The 20060-nt window shown below is 38.2% G+C and overlaps 1 protein-coding gene across 2 annotated transcripts in view; it reads right to left on the bottom strand.

Annotated features, from left to right (window-relative positions):
* The window catches only part of LOC102310865 (potassium voltage-gated channel subfamily D member 3), a 93560-nt gene extending 77057 nt beyond the window's left edge, over positions 1-16503 (bottom strand). For both annotated transcript variants that reach the window (XM_042224020.1, XM_042224022.1), the window contains exons 1-2: positions 16059-16503; positions 14020-15179 (exon numbers count right to left, since the gene is read on the bottom strand). In XM_042224020.1, the coding sequence (XP_042079954.1) occupies positions 14020-15122 (1103 nt within the window). In that variant the 5' untranslated portion in view covers positions 15123-15179; positions 16059-16503. The remainder of the gene's footprint in view (positions 1-14019; positions 15180-16058) is intronic.
* Positions 16504-20060: the final 3557 nt, after the last annotated feature.

Genomic DNA, 20060 nt, shown 5'->3' with positions numbered 1-20060 from the left:
AAATATATTCATTCCAATCCATATGAGTTAGAGCTTATATTTATATTAATATAATTATTATTTATTTATTTATTTAATTTAGATTCACACTGGTATAAAATGGCCTAATTAAAATGTTTACAGCTCCTAGTAAAAATTGTGATCTTCAACTCTTTTACTTTGTAGCAACTTTACTTGGTAAACAAACCACACATATGAGACAACCCATTTTTGTTTAAAAGGAAATTCTGACTTTGTGAAACACACCTAAAACAAATTTAAAAACTATATTTAATTTATGTTTTTCCCAGATTATTCAGAGAAAAAAGTATGAAATCATCAAAAAATCCATCACAATTAATACTTTATTGCTCGCCCTCAGGCTGTAAGCCTTAGAGGTGCCATACCTCATGGTCCGTACCTCAGGCTGTTGCACCTCTTAGGTCGTGCAGCCTGAGGTATGAACTTTTCTACTGAAAAATATTTTTCATCCAGCTGGTTCCAACTTTCTCATAATTGTAGCTGACAGATCAGCTGTAATTTTTTCCCTTGGGTTACACCACTAGTGTCCCTGCAGCTCGCTAAAAAAGCAATCCCTCCATATTTCTGCTATGACTGGCACATAATCCACCTGGTTTGTCTGTGTTCTTAATTACTGTTTTATCATAGTATAAGATGTGATCCCAGGTGTTATGTTGCCTGGTGCAATGTTACCCAACAGGGCCTAACCCCAGCCAAATAGCTTCACCCAATTTTGGGCTCACCACCGGTAGGATCTCATCTCTTTGGTGGAGGAGGCCCAAGCTTCTAATGTTGAGAGATACAGGCAGTCGGGTTTACGTCAAGGCGTGGCTAAAGAGGGGTGGGTGTACTTCTGTCCAACCATTTTGGTTCGTGTATGTTAGCGTTTCTTCCATGTCCATTTAGGTCAGGGAATGGACTCTGAGCATCATGTGTGCTTACAGGCCAAACATCAGCTCAGAATACCTGGAGTACTGGAGTCTCAGGGTAGGTTACTGGAAAGTGTTCCATCTGGGAGACTTCAGTTCTCAAGTGGTCATTGAGAGGGAAACCTGGAGTAGTGTGAGGGAGAAATGACCTGCACTGGCTGAACCAGAGAGGTGTATGTTACTGAACTTTGGTGTTTGTTTGTCTGTAACAAATACAAATTTTGACCATGATGGAAGTCATAAATACACTTGTCACCAGGACACGGTAGGTTTAAGGTTGATAATCAATTTCTTTTTTTACTGTGGTCATCTGTGACTGCATGTCTTGGACATTTGGGTGAAGACAGCAGCTTATAGTCTTTATGTCTATATCACAGTTTTAGTTTATAAAATGTTAACATACCGGTAGTCACATACACTTTACACTTGCATGGATTGTCTTCCGTGGCAAACAGCACATGTTTATATGTAGCCTGTAAGTGAAGCACTGTGGCAGACTCTCTGTGGAATGTTTTGTAACACACTCCCACTTATGACTTATGACACTTAATGTCACGGCACCTCCACGCAAAACACGCAACTTGAATGGAAGTGGGTAGAGAGAGCGTGCACTATAAGTCATGGTTAAAGGAGGCCCGCTGACAGCTCTTGTTTACAGCAGAAAGACTTTTACAAGTAATCTGCCATGAAACAAATTTGAAACCTAAAAATGTAGCGTTTTCAAAATGCAATGACTAGAAAGAAAAGGAAGAACTTTATAATAAGCTTTTGTATAAAGAAGTTTTCAGCTGTATCAATAATCATTTTTATGGCTATATTCAGACTATAAGAGAACGTTTTCTCCTCACTGCTTAAAAACTAATAGTGAATGGACTGCAGTATGTTTATTACTGCAGCTCAACTGTTAAAAGCAATCAGGCCTTACTGGCAACAGAGCACAAAAAAATCAGGGCCAGAAAGAAAAAAGAGATGAAAGAAAAGAAGATGAAAGAAAAAAAAATTGGAGTCCAGGGACAGCAGAGAACGAGAGTGAATAGTTCAGCCTTTTCAAGCTGGATTTCTATGAAGATAGATAAAGGACTGTTCAGTAATGCCCCAACTGCTTGTTTTAGGCAAGTGGTGTCATAAAAGAACTGACTTTTGAAATAAAAATAACTGAGAAGTTTTTACAGAGCCCGTGGACTGATGGTGTAAAACTATTAGATGTCTAGGAGGGAGAGAAATGGTACAAAAAACTTGTAGATGCTTCTCAGCATCTACAAGATGTGCAAGTAAGCAACAGCTTCCCAGTTTTCCACAACTGTTTCATTTCCAGGTTATAACTTTACCTGCCAGTGTTCCTGTCACTGGATGTTTATACCTGGGTTATGCAGAAGTAGGTGGAATTCTTTGACAATATTAAAAAGAAATTTAATGGGTTTAGTATTACATTATATCTCTGACAAGCTCGTTAGCCTTCTCACTCCTGTAATCTCCTCTAGCTATGGCATTTCATACACCATTGTTTATATCATTTGTATTTAGAAAAGCTCTTGTGAGAACTTACTTTATGTTAGATTTACCTTTAAGGTGGTATTTTAATAGGTTATTGTAAGGTAACATCTTCGAACCAAGGATAATTGCTTTATCGTAGTAAAAAAGCGAATACCCTTCTTCTCTTCTTCTGGTGCATTTAACCTCCTAGGACCTGTGGACATCACATTTTGGGTTATTTAGACCAAAATACTGAATTTTGCTCTACAAGGGCCTGATATCCACTTACGAGGACATTATACTGCCACTGTTCTATCAAAAATTTAAACAAATATCCTCATATGTGGCTCTTATTTTTAAACGTATGCCATGGAAGAGTTCGGGTCTTAGGAGGATAAGCAAACATTTTTCTTAAAAGCATTAGCCTAAAAGTGAGGCTAGTTTTGTACACAGATAATAATGAGGATTGTTAGTATGACTATTAATCCTGCTTCTGCATATATTGCCTCATGATTCATGCAGAAAAAACACAACTTGATAATTGGATGAGCAATTTTTTGTACACTATGCTGTGCTGCTGCTCCACCAGAGAAATGATGTAAGCACACTGCTGGTTAAACATAGTTTGAAAAAAAAAAAACCTTTGCAATGTTACCTGCCAGTTTCTCTTGTTCCCTGCTGTCAAACTAGTATCTGAATTTCATATGGGACGAAGCTTTGGCCATTTTACAATCCCAGTAAGAGAAAGAGAAAAATGTCAGGAGAGTCTAGGGGTTGTTAAGCTTGCCAGAGACCACTATCCTTTGCAAGTTTAATTCCTTTAAAATGAGTTTAGGTGTTAAATGAACCCGTACTGGAGCTAAATTAAATTCCACAGCTATCATTAGAAAGGTTTCTATTAAAGAGCCTTGTGTTGGGAAATTGGCTCCAAGAGCATCTTGGCCTGATAAAGGCAGGAATACTTCTAATTTCCTACTAGCTGCACTCATTTTGACCCCAGGGGTTCTGCAAGGCAGCAAAATAGCCCATTAATTTTGTCTGAAAGCAGACTGCCATAGAAAACTACAACAATCTGTAACAACGTCAGATGATTTGTGTGAAGGAATAATCGCACTTAGAAACTAGAAAGCGCTGCCTCCCAGTTGTGTTTCAGCTTGGCACAGAGATCCTGCATTATTAACAAACGTATGACATTCCACAATTAATTGACATTTATTGCTTTCTAAAATGCAATCCAACTCCCCACTTTTGTTACCAATGATCCATAATTAACTGCAAACACAATTTGCAAGTACTAGGGAAATAGACAGATTAGCATAACAAGCAGAGGCTAGAAATCAAATTCGCATCCCATTTTCTTGCACAGTCATAATCCCGTTTCCATGGAAAAACAAAGAATCCTTCAGATAGTACATGCAGTCTTTAAAAAACTATAATACTCAGCTTCTTTTACAGACTGTTAATTCAGTCCCAACATGAGAGGCTTTGTTCTTCCCAGTGTTAATTAATCCCTTTACACATAACTGAGTGTTGAACTAAGAAAGGATTTAAGAGTTAAAATCAGGTCTAAGATTGTTGCTTTCTTTATTGCTTTCTTTATCATCACCAAACTTAGTGCTACAGACTTACTCATTATAATTTAACATTACCCTTGGGATCCGTGGTGAAGTTGAGCAATTAAACCTATTTAGATTTTGTGAAATATTCATAGGGTGCACAAAGAATAAGAGTTTTGGAAAAGCTCAAAACAACAAAAATATTTATGTGATCCTATGCTGAAATATTATTAATAATAACATTCAAAAAGACAAACACTGTGTGATCTGAGCTCTTTTTGGGGACGTGTGAATAATTTTGTCAGTGCCTCCTAAGACTACTAAATAAATCAATGAATGTATTTTGCACATTTTGCAAATATCAACCTGCAGGTGTATTGATGTGAACCTGCCAGTTATGCTGTTGTTTGGTTTACGTAAGAAAACAGCTGGTATGAGATCAGGAAACCGTGGTATTATGACTAGGGGATGAGGATGACTGGTTAGAATAGGTACCCCATGGTGAAGGTCAAAGAAACCAGACTTGACTATTGGAAAAGGAAATCTAGCAGTGCAGAGATTGGTATCTTGGGACAGAACCTTGAGAAGTCATTATTGCAACATGGTTTGTCACCTGAGCCATGTGTTGTTATTGCATAAAAAACGAATCCCAGTTTTCATGGATTGCAAACACACATGCTGAACTTTACACTCAAGGCAAACATTTGCAGAGAGGAGCATTGGAGCAATATATGATACACACATATCAGTTATCAAGTCTGTTGCTGTTTATTTGTTTTTTTGGTTGAATTTTGCTGTTTTAATTTTACTGATTAAGTGGTCTCCCTCCTTGAAAATGTAATTCAGTATCAATAATTAGCCTTTAAACACAATTAAAGGCATTTGCTAAGTGGAAGTGCTAGTTGGATTGAGGCCACATTATGCATATTATTATTGTATTAATATTTGTCTTTCACAAAACTGCCCACTTTCCAACTGACACACTAGTTTAAGAGGTACTTTGTCACTGCTGGATGAAAACCACACGGTGGTACCTTCTTGCTTTTTTAATGAATTGACACTGGTTATGTTGTTTGTGTTCTGCTGTTCAAGTGTGACTTGCCAATGCAGTGCCACGGAGACCCGGTTCCTTTCTGAGATAAAAAGTTATTCTGGTGCCTGCCATTGCAAATTTTTCACCAACCCCACCACACCTTACAGGTTGGACCTTATAGGCATACATTTGTTCATTTGCTTTCACTTGAGTCAGTTTGATCGAGGTTTGAACTCAAATAACCCAATTTAAGTAATGTGTTTGCAGAACCTTCCTGAAAAGTTTCACACGCACCTTCACTTATATATCAGCCAACGTCAGATGCTGGACTGAAGGTAACCAGTGGAAAAAAAATTAATTCCCACCTTCACGGGCAAATAAATTTACATTAGGCAATCCTTCATGGTTCTACAGTGTAATTTGAGCCTAATGGACACACTGAAAAATGAATCTCTATCTTGATCGATGATGAAAATAATGATTAGCTTCCTCTTCAGGTCTGCATGCTTATGGTTGTGTGGTTTAGGAATTTGAGCACTGTATTAAAAATAAAAAACTGAAGCAACGTCTATGACAGGAGTGACTTTGGCGAGTTTTGTTTGTCTTTCTCAGCCTATTCATTTTCCCCAATACTAGAACAAAGAGCGCTTTTGAACAGGAAGCACAACTCATCTGACCTCTCTAGTCCTGCCTTTGGCCCCTAGGACCAGTCTACTTTATCTAATAGAGATGTTGAGCAGAGAACACAGAGGGAAGCGAGCTTAAAGTCTCTCTGAAGAAAGAAGCAGATTATATATAGCCACTGATTAAGGCAGAGATGGGAACATGACCTACATGCATAACAACATTTTCTCTCACTTTCTGCTACAGAACAAGCCTCCGTCCAGGACCAGGACTCTACAACTGGGAGAATCACTCTAATTATAACACCAGAGTCAGATTTCAATGCACACCTCATTAATATTTCTCTCATTATTGGGTTAATAATGTTTTTAGAGGTGTGGGAGACTTGGGAGAGATGATACCTCACCAGTGAACCTTTGCTTTCAGTGCACCTGTCATGCAGGTAAAAATGACTGCTTTCATGCATTGTGTCTGGATCATGTATCAGATTATAGTTGAAACTGCTAACTCCCTTTCACACACAGTGCATGTGCTCTCAAAATAGCCGTTCCCCTGGGAGACTCATGGGGGATGAGGGGAGGATGGGGGAGAAAAAGACAGTGGGAGGGAGAAAGAGAGCGGGAGAGAGGGATTTCTCCTTCCTCATCAATCTTTCGGATCCTGTCCCACTGATGCCGGTGCCCGCGTATCCGACAGCGCCAGCGTCGGCAGGCAGCCGCAGGCAGCAGACCTTGCTGAGATTCAATCCAGATTCTTTTATCAGCCACCTGAGGTTGATTTAACACCCCTGTTCCTGGACAGTGAAAGTGGCTGATTATACAGCCAGTCAGTCCCTTTCCCCCCTCATCTCCCTCAGCTCCAGCCCATTACCCAAAACTGCTGTGCTGTGCTGTCTGGGCTCATGAAGACGTGGAGAGGGCGCAGGGAGGCAGGTCATAAACCCGACAAGATCAAAGGCAATAACTACGTATCCGTGTAAATGAATCAAAATCTGAATGTGCATATATGCTCTTTGGGGTTATAATTTAAATGCGGCTGATAAATAATTGACAGACTCAATTATTGGCTATCAACATCAAAGACTTTGATTTTTTTGTTGTTGTTGCAAAAGAAATTGGTAACTGAGTATTTTTTTTATGCAAATCTTAATGGCTTTTTAAAAAATTCCAACCCATAACATAATAGCCCACATCCAATTTTTTTGTAAAGGTGCTTGTTGTTTTGTATATTGTGTTTCTGGACTTTGTAGCAGTGTCACAGAAATATGATCGCTAACCGAATTGAATGCAGTAACCATTTCACCTTATGCTGAACTATAAGGGTACTTCACTGAATAAGTGTATTCATCATTAGAATCACCGTGTTGAAGCTGGGCATGAGCTGTGATACTCAAAAAGTTGTGTATTTCTAACGTGACAATGTGGTTGTTGAAAGATGTTGGAATAGACCTAATAAAAGACAAGTTTAGAATTTCAGTGGTTTTGAAGCTGTTTCAATCTAGGGAGAATATTCAGACCCCCCTTTGTTAATGTTTCTTTTACAACTTTGAGAAAATATGCAGGTTTAGGTTGTATTAAGGCTAAAGCTGAAATTCTATCAGAGGGTTTAGACTGAATGTTTTTTATATGGTATAAAGTGTGTGGTTAGCTAGTGTAGATGGGTGTTTGCTTGCAAGTTCAATGGTAACTTTATTGTGCCCAATGGGCAATTGATTTTCCTTATGTCCACACATGATCCAACCCCCCCTCCCCTCAAAAAACATTACCTACATTACTTAAAGATAAAAATAAAAATAAACTTACAGCAAGAAACTTTTTCATATCAATATCTGCTAAAAGCATTTTTTTGATAAATAAAAAATGGAAATACAAACTTAAACTGATTTGAAAACAAACACTTTAAATGGTTTTTACAGCATTTATAACATATAAATAATAAAACACAGACAAGCAAACATAAATGAGCGCAGATAGATTTTCTCAGAAATCAAACAGACCAGTTCAAACAGAACTCAAGGGAATAAAAAAACTGTGTTAGATAAAAGATTTTCTTCTCCAGAGCTTTTTATATGCATTGACAGATGGGATATTGGTGACCTCATCACCTGAGCATATGTTCCTTCAGTAGGTGAACAGACTGACAGGCGACAGGCAGGAGGGAACACTGCGCCTCGTGAAAGGCTGGTGAGTTTGTTCAGTTGCAGTTGTACTCAGATGTACATATTTACCCATACTAATTGAAATATAAGAAGCTTTAGAGAGTGGGGGGTGGGTGATGTACAGGCAGAAACATTTGAACTACTTTCACCTGACTTGCTTTGATTTTATAGGTGTGGGTGTAAGCTGTAAAAACAAAGGGTGTACTATACTGTGTCTTTGCTTGTTTTTTGGTTCCCCTTTTAAATATAGAGTTTTTGTTAGAAGTTTACATCATGACCTTATATATATGGTTATTTATATACGGTTAAATGTAAAGGTTATTTGGCACTTTTTTATAATTTCTTTAAACTGTTCTTCTTTCAGGGTGGATTAGCTGTACAGCATACATTTTCAATGACTCTAACAAATAATAATTGGATGCACAAGTTTGAATTTATTTTGAATTTTCTGTAATCCACACAAGTATACATACAGTCTCTGATATATACATACACCCAGTAATATAAGGTTAAATGTTCATTCGCAAGGTGCAGGTCAGATCAGACGATTTTAGTAGCCAGCAAGCCTTTGGGCATAATTCTGGCTGGATATTTGACTTGATGTAATCAGTAAAGTTTATTTAAGTTTGATAGTGTGTTGCAAAGAATGAGGTTGGGGCTTTGGGAAAGCCATTCCAAAACCTTAGTTTGTTTTATCAAGAGCATGGCCCTAACCGCACCATACTTGAGAGTTGGTACAGAGTTCTAAGGTTTAAAGCCTCACCTTTACACTTCCAAACATACCTATTGTAAGGCAATTGGCTTGTCCATATGGGCGGCAGCAAATTTCAGTCAAGCTTAAAGGTGTCAATTTGGAGTAGAATCTTCCTTTGTTGGGACCCTCTCAGTCCATGGCAATTCAAAACTTGTTTCATTGTGGACAGTAATGCTGGTATTCAAGCAGTTTGCAGTTCATGGAAGGCTTGGTAGATCCTGAGTTGTTCCTGAACATCCTAACCAATTTTCTCTCATGTGAGGGTGACCATTTGGGTGGCGATAAACTATACTTACATGCAACTGTTTGTACAGATGATCCTCAAATCTGCAGTTGGATAGAAATGGCTTCAAGCAACCTTCTCCCAACTTGTGTAGATCTATAGTTCTCCTTCTTAGAGCCTCAATGGATTCCATGGAATGTCCCATTGTTCTGAGTGTTACTCATAAATTTTGTTGGGTCATTAAAATATTAAGTGCATTGATGTCTTGTGATCTGGCACTATATAAAACTAAACTGAATGAAATTGAAATTGGTCAGTCTAGTGTGTGCAGTCAAACAAATCGCTTTCATTCAGACAAAGAGAAATTGCTAGTTGTAGTCAACTATGACCACTAACGAGAAGCTAACAGGCCTTGGCCTTGGCAAATTAAAAGACACTTTAGAACATTCAGCTCCACTTATTAAAAGTTGAAATGATTGTATGTGTATATTTGAGCCTATACGTATAGGTGACCCTGTGTGGATTACAGAAAAAACAAAATAAAGCCAAATTCTAGTTGTTTAAAGTCATTAAAGATATATGCTGTACAATCATTCCACCCTCAAAAAAGAACATTTCAAAGAAATAATTAAAAAGCCCAAAATGTCCTTGATGAGTTTGTGAATCTATTCTGATTTATGTCTACTTTATGATGTGTACATGCAGCCCACCTCAACATAGGAGAGAATGGTGAAGTGATTATGATATTACTCAAGCTGAATACAACTCTTATAATATTTTAAGATTTACTATATACTATATTATACACTATATATACAATATACAGTAAATTACACAATATAATATATTTTACAATATTGCAACGGATCTCAGTGTTACTTTGCCTAAAAGCACAGGGGACAATGACTCAGATTAAAATGAATCTTTTACTTACAGAGTCAATAATACTGAACAGATCTTTTTCAGGTAATTATACAAAACCCTATGGTATAAACTATGGTATGAACTGTATGGTATAGTTTAGCTTTATACTGATCTATACCCTGACTTTAGGGCTGTTCGATATAATGATATATATCAGATGATGATATAAAAACATCTATCGTTTCATTTTACGCTATCGTTTGTTTCGTGGTGTCGCAAAATAAACTCTTTTCATCGTTTTGATGGCGACTGTAGTGGCTATATTAATTTCGTAAAGTTCTCTCTTTCTCTTATATTTAATATAACCACACTACAGACAGACAAGCGCCTGTTTTATGCGTTGTGGTTAGCAACAACGACGGTAACAGCATCGCGTGTCCGCTTGTTTATGTTCCACATAAACCTTTCACAATAAAGCTCAAGATCCTGTTGAGACCTTTCAAAATAAACTGAATCACGTGAAAGAGCAGATTATTTACGGATGAGAATTAAAAAAGAGCCGCCAGGTGCTAAAAAATAAACCTTAGACTCAAACGTTAGAACAGGCTTTTCCCCGCAGCACGCCGCGTAATAAATACTCACAAAGAAAATGGCGGCCTTTACAACTTATGTCTAAAAATGTATCGTTTCATGCATCGGTTAAAACACTCGACTCCAGATACATGACTTCATTCGATATGCTGCAGAATTATTTCCAACAGTATCCAATGTTAGTTTTTGTAATAGGTATTGAATTTCAGCCCTTGAATTCAGCACTTACAAAATGATGCGTGTGTTTGCTTTGAACGCGCATCAATTGATAGTTTTCCCAATTACAAATAACTGTCCTTGGGTAGTGATGAGGCTCACTTTGTCAGAGCTGTAGATAGACTCTCAGTGTCACTGCCTATTGTGCATCACACATAATGGGTCTTTGTGAAAACACATTGTTCAGGTTTACAATTTACATAATGCTTTCACCTTGGCATTTGTATCCTTTAGTATGTGTGATACAAAAGAAAGCACTTGTACCACACACAGCAAACCACACAAATATTGCACAGGTAAGGTCAGGCAGCCTGTCTGGCCTTACACAGCACAGAAACTAACAGGACTATTATGGTCCATGCTTGTCTTTCGCACAATACTCTATATACAACAAAACAGAAAAAAGGCTGTTTGCCACAAGTCAAGCTGGGAAATGTCTAGTTCAGGAAGTTTTAGGTCGACTAGCAAAACATGTCATTTGACTCCTGACCAGGAATCTAACCATACTTTATTTCATTTCATTTTAGTTTAGGAAAAAGGCAGAAGCTCGTGACATTTGCAGTGTAGTTATCTGTAGTAATCTGGTGCAGCATGACAGCTCCCACACATGCTGTCCAATCCAGTATTTATGGTTTTCTCAATGACTCAATGATAAACAGCATAATTATTTTTGAAAATAAAAATTATTATGTCACTAAACATAAATATTTGTAGTTTCTAGACAATATAAATCCTGATAGACGGTAAAAAGCCATTTTTCTATAAGGTTTTAAACTCTATGTGTAAAACAAAACTTCCACATATAAATTAAAGCCATTCTTTGGTTCATCCAGCAGCACTAATATCTGCACAAACAATATCACTTTCACCAAACGGTACAATTCAAAGTCCTAACTAAAGCTAGGATATGGCTTTTGTAGTCAAATAGATAAATAACACAAATGGTTAAAGTGCAAAGTTAGTTACTTTGCTTTGAATTAGAGATGATTTCCTGTAGTGAAATCATCTCTAATGATGATTTCACTACAGTGTCTTTCATCTTGAACTCATCTAACCTTGTGCCTTCATCTCGCTGGGATGTAGGAACAGGTCATGGTCAGTCAAGCTAATGCTTGTGATTCCTCCAAATATGCCACTTTGCATTTCAGAAGCTCCCCACAAGTAGCTCTGCTAAAAGTACACTGATGGAAGCAACGGCAACCTGCACAGAGCTGATGAGCTGGGCAGCAAGTCAGACACATGAACAGCATAGAACATCTGGTCAGTTTAAAAAGAAATGTTATGGAAATGTAGACTTCATTTCAAAGAAGATCTCAGCAAGGCGGCATTTCTCTATGAGGATGGCCAACTCAATAACAAATGGTAAGCTGACTGGTCTGCAATAGGATGTTACACAAACTTTTCTGCTTAACGCTTGTTTTAGAGAATAAGAATATCACAATTGTCAGATTTCATAATTTCTTGTCTAATCTAATCAGATCATTACAGCAGACACAACCAGTGTCACCTTGTGACAGTGTCACTCTCACATGTGAGGTCTCCTGTTCTTAATCAATACAGAAAAATTAAAAGGGGAATTCGTAGTTCATAGCACCTATTAGCTTTATTCCTTGATAGGAATAAAGATCAGTGTAGGTTAAAGTAATTTAATGTTGTAAATACAATTCTTAATGTCTATTTATTAGGTTTATAAATATGTATAAATAAAAATTTATTAAGGCTAGTAGGCTACCCCCCAGCAATCGGGGCTGTACAACATAACTATATTTATCAAATGATGAAAGAAAAATGTCTATCCTTGTGGTCATTATATAAAATTATAAATTCACTACATTTACAGACATTATTGTAATAATTGGTTAAAGAATTGGTAAAATTTCAGTGAGTAAGGCATTTTTTTTAGAGTTTTTCCTTATTTTTTAAGTTGATCAAATATTGTAAAAGAGCTGAAATAATTAATGAAATGTAGAGTACATATGTATTTTTAATAAATGTTCAAAAAGTTCTCGATTCTCACTTGTTGATAATTAGAAAATACATATCTTTGCAGTCACATAAATCAAACAATGTAAAATCCAACCCATCAGTTCTAGTATAGTAATAGCATTTTTCACTGTTTCTCTAAAAAATCCAACTTATAGAAGTTTCAAAAATATTCATAATAACTGGTTACCACCAGTTATTGTGAATATTATTATCTTAAGTCCATTTTTCACAATTTATTAAATTATTGAAGACTCATATAAACTTTGTCTTTTTATCCTGAAGTTTAGAGTCCTGCATTGCTTTCACTGAAATCACATGAGGTGGGAATCTTTTCACAGTTGCTGTGGAGAGAATGAAAAATGACAGAGGCCAAAAATGTTTTCAATACATATAAAATGTAGGTATTCCTTTTAGACAGACTTAAAACGATAGGCTTTTCCTTTAACGCGTTTCCTGCTCACTTGAAAGTGATTTATAGTCAAAAATACATTTACATTACCCATGTGAGTCACAAAAACCATTAAAATTATTTTGTGTCATGTCATTTCTTTCCAAAAGCACATTTTCCATTTACATACATAGCATTATCTACAAAGAGAGCCTGAGGGAAGAATGCATTTTTAGGAATTCGTAATTATTCTTCAATTCTGCTTCTTTAATAGAGTAGTACACTCGACCAAACTTCGGGAACACTTTTAAGTTCACCTTGCCATTCATGGCACAGAATCTCAGCGAGCTCGAAGGAAAGATTAAGAGCAGAGTGGAATCATAATAAAGGTGACAGAGGATGCCTCATGGGACGCTTTGCCTCCAGGCGTACAGAGGAAAATCTCACTTTATAATGCAGTTAAATTATTTCACGCTTGCAAAGCATTTTTTAACTGAAGCTTTAGCTGTGCATACGGAGCTCCTGGTTTAGCCCCAATTAGCAAAAGGAAAATTTGTTGAAAAAACTGTAGAAAAGCTATTGTTTGTCCTCTGAAAACAATCAAACTTACTATTTATTCAAAGATGATTAGAAGTCATGCCATAAGAGTGTGGAGGTGGAAAACAGTTGTTAGTTAATTGGAGGGTTATGAATAGAACTGTTTGTTTCAATATTAGTAAAAATGTTCAAATGTTTTGGTTGTGGCAACCTAATGACATGTGGAAACTTTTTTTTCCATGAATTTACACTGATCAAAAAAGAAACTACAAGATGTGGCTCTGCATGAGCTGTACATCCCTTGCACAAATACAAATCTATTATCTGAGCATCTACTTGTGTATTGCATGTGTTCAAACAGTGTCTTCTTATTTGGAGAGCTCTAACTAAGGCAAACAAAACGCCATGAATGTTTGTGCTGATAGATAAATGCTACACTCCCCACCATTAATCACACTGGCAGTTTCAAATAAGCTGTAGCGTACTGAAGTATGGGGGAAGGCTGTCTTAATGCTCATTTGAAATTCAAAGTGGTTTTCATAAATTATTCAGTTTATTAAAATCATAAGCAACTCTGTTATAATTCCACAAACAAAAATACACATATACCACAACGTGTAACTGTGTGTGAATGCATTTACCTGTGTCAGTGTGCGTGTGTGGGGGTTGCATATGTCTATTACTCACCCCAGCGTCGTCATGGTGACAATAGTGTACCAGAATGAAGCTGGGATGCTGGTGAACTTGCTGGAGCTGGAGCCCTTCTCTGCATAAAACATGACCGTGGCAAAGATGATGATGGCCATGGTGAGTGAGAAGAGGAGGAAGCCCAGCTCCGAAGCGCAGCTCTTGAGTGTATAACCCAGGATCCGCAGGCCTTGCGAGTGGCGGGAGAACTTGAAGATACGAAACACTCGAAACACACGCAGTGTCACGAAGGCGCCGCTGACATCCTCGTTGTTGGTCATCACTAGACCAATATAATATGGCAAGATAGCCACCACGTCGATGATGCTCATCACAGAGCGCATGAAGCGGTAACGACTAGGTGCGGCAAACAAGCGCAACAGATACTCCACGGTGAAAATCATAACACAGGCGGTGTCCATGCAGAAGAACGCAACAGTGTAGCGTTCACCACATGGCATGTCTTTCTGATTGGCAGTAGCACCACAGGGCACGGTCTCCACCACATTCGTAATGACTGAGACAGCAATGAAGAACCCAGTGACATAGTAAAAGACCAGGGCCATGGTGGAGGTGTGGGGGTTTTCAAAGGCGCGCCACATGGTCTCTCTGAAGTTCATGTTGGGCATCTTCAGGTCCATATTCTCTTCCTGATCATCCTGCAGCCGCTCTAAGTTCTCCCTCTTTCTGTCCTTGTATTCTTCATAGCAGCAGTCTCCAATGATCTCAGGTATGATGCCAAAGAAAGTCAGCTCCTCATCATAGGCCGAGATGCACTCGTGACGAGGATAATGGAGCTTTCCCGTTCGGTAAAAGTTGAGAATGCTTCTGAAGGCGTCAGGGTCCCGGTCGAAAAAGTACTCCTTGATTTCCTCGTTGTAAAAGAAATCTTTCTCAGAACTGCCCAGTAGGGTGTCTGGGTAGCGGTCCAATGTTGTTCTCCAGGTCTGAAAACGACGGCCGCTGACATTGAGGATGATAAGTTCATCTTGTTTCTTGCTGTTGTCTCTTGGCGCGATAGGCATGGGGCAGTTGGCCACAGGCATCCAGCCAATTGCTGCAGCCCTGGCAAAGGGGAGCCACGCTGCTACTCCTGTTGCCATTGTGAAGCAAAGTCTTCCACACCTTCAGACTTAACTGCCCTGAAAATGATCTGGCATCTGAAGAAGAAAACACAAAAAAGGGAATGTGGATAATTAACAGCAACACATTCAGTCTTCAACCAAATGACCAGTGCTGACCATCAAGGTGCTGTGTACCATCATGCCTATTCTACTATGAGTTTCAAAACATTTTTCCTCTCTGTTAAATCTCCTTTCACTTTCAGCAGTCTCTTGTTTAAATATCTGAAAATGTCATCTATACAAAATGCCACCTGAGCTGCTAAAAATGGAAAGAACAGCTAAAGGTGGATGTAAAAGTTTGTGTGAAATGTAAAATCTGATTTCTATGAAAAAAATAAAATGTGCACGAGTTCGACTTAGACCACAATTAATTGGTACGCATGTGAATCAAATGACTCGCCTTTTGTGTCCAAGCCTATGTCGAAAAGGAACAATTAGATGTACAATTTAACCAGCATCGGCGACAGAAACAACTATAAGGCTTCTGTTCTGAGCAGCTTCATTAACTATCCTACGGTGAAAAACAGTGACAGCCAAACCTGTTGAATCTAAATAAGGAGGAAATCTACTTCAGAGTTCTCCATGCGCTGATAACGTTACGCGGTTTTCCCTGTTAGAATTTTAAAGTACATAAATTACACAATGACCTGATGACGTTTCTTTACTGACTTGTATTACCTGGTCGAGTATAAGCAAACATCTTGTGTCCGTGCACGTTATACTCAAAACGTGACAAAAAGTGATTCTGAAACGTTCACGCCTTAGAAACACCGCTTTTCGCCTCCAGCGCACGAATCGCACAACTTCCCCAACAAACGCATTTATTCACCTGATAAATGCAAATTTCTAAATTTATATCAGCCCTTCCAAAGATAAGAACTGAATAAAAGGGTCGGCGAAAACAGGAATACTCACAGAAAAGGAGATGGAGTGGAGGAGGGAACAAAATCCCAACTCTTCCAAACCGAGTCCTCAGTTGTAAGTGAGAAAGGATGAGCTCGGATCCATCCAGCGAGCTGAGGCAGCGAGCAACACCTCTCTTCTTCACCTCGGTCGATCGGCAGACTCCCGCACCGAGCAGAGCGAAAAAACTGAAAGCAGCAGAATTAACCGCAAGACTCTGAAGAAACGGTCTGTGTCTGACGGATTCTACATCCTGCCTTCTTTGATTCCCCGTCACTGTTTGAAAAAGTGAAATGTGATGGAGAGGAGACGCACGCTTCCCTTCCTTCACCACAAAGTACAATGTACGACTCGCTCGCTGTGCCAGCTCCGTGTCATCAGTCCTCCTCCCCTCTGCCTCACTTTGCCATCATCTGTGACAGACTTCAACTCACTTGGCACTTCCAGTATGGTGGTGATGCACTGTAAAGCAGAACGTGACGTTGTGATGCAGGAAACTGGACTTGATCAATCAATCAACTTTAAATCCAATTTAAAATTTCAAGTTATGCATTTGTTTACTCATTATTATTTTTATAATCTCAAAATGAAAAATAAACCCTGTTGGCAGACAAGAAACTTCTATTCTTCTTCTATTATTATTATTATTATTAGTAGTAGTAGTAGTAGTAGTAGTAGTAGTATTATCAATAATTCCCCTTTGCACATGTTTCATGCCATGCAGGCCTAATGTTTTACACCCTGCCTTAACCTGCTTGGTACCCTTGTAAACGTTTGACCTTAACAAGTCCCTCATCTAAATGATCAAATCGTCCTTTCACAAACAAGCAAACAAACAGCTCGGAAGACTTTCTCCAGGCTGAAGAATTATAGAAACTCTGCTTTTGCCTTTTCCTGTGGAGATGAAAAAATAAAACCTTGCCTTACAGTGTCAAAGGTGTGCGCCCTCATCTCCTTTTATGAAGTCAGTTATATTGCCACTTGATGCGTTGGCATGCTGCTGACAGTTTTCTCGTGGACAAAATATTTGACAAAACAGCGCTTGTTTGGAAGGAATTTAAAAATACCTCTGTCTGTGTTGTCTGAAGAAATGTAATATACTCCCCCCCCCTTTTTTTTTTTTTACACAAATCTGCTCGAATGTATAACGGTTAGATTATTTCTCTGGCATAACTTTCATTTTGGAACTGTTCCTATACCAAATGTCAAGACAAGATTGTCAGCCAGCAGTAATTCATCGATTAAAAGTGTTTGCTGGGACATGACAGATATTCAGGTTTTTGCACTTTTAAAAAAGGGGAAAAGTTTGCATTAGAAAGCAGGAAGGGTAGCAGGAAGGTGACAAAAACACATCTAACTTTTACCTCGAATGTTGGAACGTGACTGTTGCTCAAAGCCACTTTAAAGTTTTATTTTAATTTCTTGTTTACTTTCATTTTTTATTTATGGTAGGTGACATTTTGGCATATAACTGCTTGTTAGGGATAGGACAACAACGTGTTTTGAGTTAAAATACAGCTTTTTACTAAATTAAACACACAAAGCTCAGTGTTTGTTTTCAGGTACTACTTTCCATCATGAGTACAGGTGGGACACCCGTGGTGCATATTATGCAGTGATTAACACAGCAGCTAGAGGTCACTTCACTTTAAAACATCACCATGTACTCTAGGACGTAATATTAAAAACTGCTGTCTTGTATTTTCATTTAAGCGATGTTAAATTACCTTAAAATGCATCGTGGTGTAAAGTAATAAAGTGCTGTTACATACAGTCATGTGAAAAAGACTTTTTACAGGACCCTGTGCAGCCCTTTGAAAGCCTGGGTATACCCCATGATTCAGTAGCTTGTATTGCAGCTAAACTACATTTAGCTGCAATAATTTGAAGTAATAAATTTCAGTATGACTTTAACATGCTTTAACATCATTATGGAGGAATTTTGCCCACTTTTCTTCTAAATGTTGCTTCAGTTCATTAGAGTTTGTGAGCATTTGTTTATGCAAGTCCCACAACAGCATTTTAGGCCAGTTGAGGTCTGGATTTTGAAAGGGCCATTGCTGCACCTTGATGCTTTTGCAGCCATTCTGTTGTAGATTTGCTGGTGTGCTTGGGATCATTGTCTTCTTGTATGATCCAAGTTCAGCCAAGCTTTAGTTGCTAGAGAGATTGCCTGACATTTGCCTCCTGAACACTTTGGTAGCCTATACATGGTTAACTGAATGACTCCAAGGTGACTAGGTCCCATGGCTGCAAATCAAGATTCAAATTGTCATCCCTCCACCAGAGTGCTTTGTGCTGATCTGCTCTGTATGTTTTCGTCAAGCTTGGTGCTGCGTATTATGGCAAAACATTTCCACAATGGTCTCATCTTTCTGAAGGACATCTTTTGATTTGTTAAGATGCAACCTCGCAAACCCAAGCTTTATGGCATGCTCTTTTAAGAGAGACAAGGCTTTTATTGGAAACCCTTCCAAACAAGCCATACATATTCAGACTTGTTCCAGTTGTATTGTTATGAACTTTAAGATCTAACGTACTAGCTGAGGCCTGTAGATTCTGAGATGAAGCTCTTTATTTTATTCATTGAATTTCATTCTAGGATACTGGCATACATTAAACACAATGTCGCATTTAGACCACAAACAGTCCATAAAGGAGTGTTTTTGTAATGTAACAGCCTTACTCTTTCATCCATGCTACACTACGTGATTTATAAAGAAATGATATTGGCGTTGTGAAAAACTAAAAGTCAATTACACGTTCTGAATAATGCAATATGCCGAAAGAAATCACCTTAAATTTGTGCCATTTGATGACTCATTTGATGATGAGTGGTAATTTCAAAACACATAATTTGGGCAGACTTAAAATACAAGCAGTAATGCAAAAAGTCCTCAGTAATAATCAAAACAGTGTGATGCAGTTTATTATACCTTAGTGATGCATATTCTTGGAAGAATTTTCTATTAAATCCAGACAACCCAGCTGACACAGAGCAGACTGTCCAGATATTTTTGTTGGTACATAAAAGCAAAGTACCGCATGAACAATTTAGAGTAGTAGCTAGCTAAAATCACAGGACACCTCTCATTATGATTTTTTTTAACACAGTTAATGTGAAAGAAATACAGGGCAGGATTATAATGCAGTAATCCAATTGTTAAATGCTTTTAACTATTGGTCTCTTATACTGTACAAGAGAATAACATTAATATAAAGCAGCACCAAAAACTCCGTCCTCTATAATTTTTCCTCAAATAAGCCTTCATCTTCAAACTGTGAGCCAAAGCAGAGAGGGGGTGTCAAAGGAAGCCCTACAGAGCCTCGCCATCAGCTAGGAAGAAGCAGCAATCCCCACTAGCTACTTCTATCTTACACTTTAATCCCAGGCAGCATGGTCTGAACGTATAGACGCCTCAGGGGACTGCTGGGGCTGGACGAGGAAGGCCTTTGAATGGATGGCCTTGTGTGTGGCTGTTGGAGGGGAGAGTCAGAGGGAGAAAATGAAAGGGAGAGAGAGGCTGTGTGGCTTTGGTATTAAGACAGATAGGCTATTGATGGACTCCAGTACATTCAGATATTCAGATCAAGTTCTGCCACATGATGTACAATATCATGCCCAGGATTTAAAATTTTAAGTTGCATGGATTTTTCACACAGGGGTTTGCTTTTGTTTTATCTACCATGTTATGGTGCTGTGGCACATTTGTAAACCAGTTTTCCAATTTTCCTGTATAAATCTGTAAAATTTAGTGTAAACATAGAAGTTTATGCATTGTATGTTATGTGATATGCACACCAAGTCAAATAAAATGTAGGTAAATGTGCATTATTCCAAAATCTATCACTGTTCCCTGCATAACAAAGACAAAATAAATAAATAAATTGAAACATTCAGCCTAAAAGTAAAGACTAATGCAATCCGATTGTTAAGTGATGACGTGACGAATCCTACTTCCGGGTCTAAAGTAGTCTGCGTGTAATATGGCTTTTATGTTGTTAACATGTTTA

This window comes from Haplochromis burtoni, unplaced genomic scaffold (assembly GCF_018398535.1).
Source record: "Haplochromis burtoni strain Fernald_Lab_line unplaced genomic scaffold, NCSU_Asbu1 Contig_125, whole genome shotgun sequence".
Lineage (NCBI taxonomy): Eukaryota > Metazoa > Chordata > Actinopteri > Cichliformes > Cichlidae > Haplochromis > Haplochromis burtoni.
This window is presented reverse-complemented; position numbering and strand designations above follow the sequence as displayed.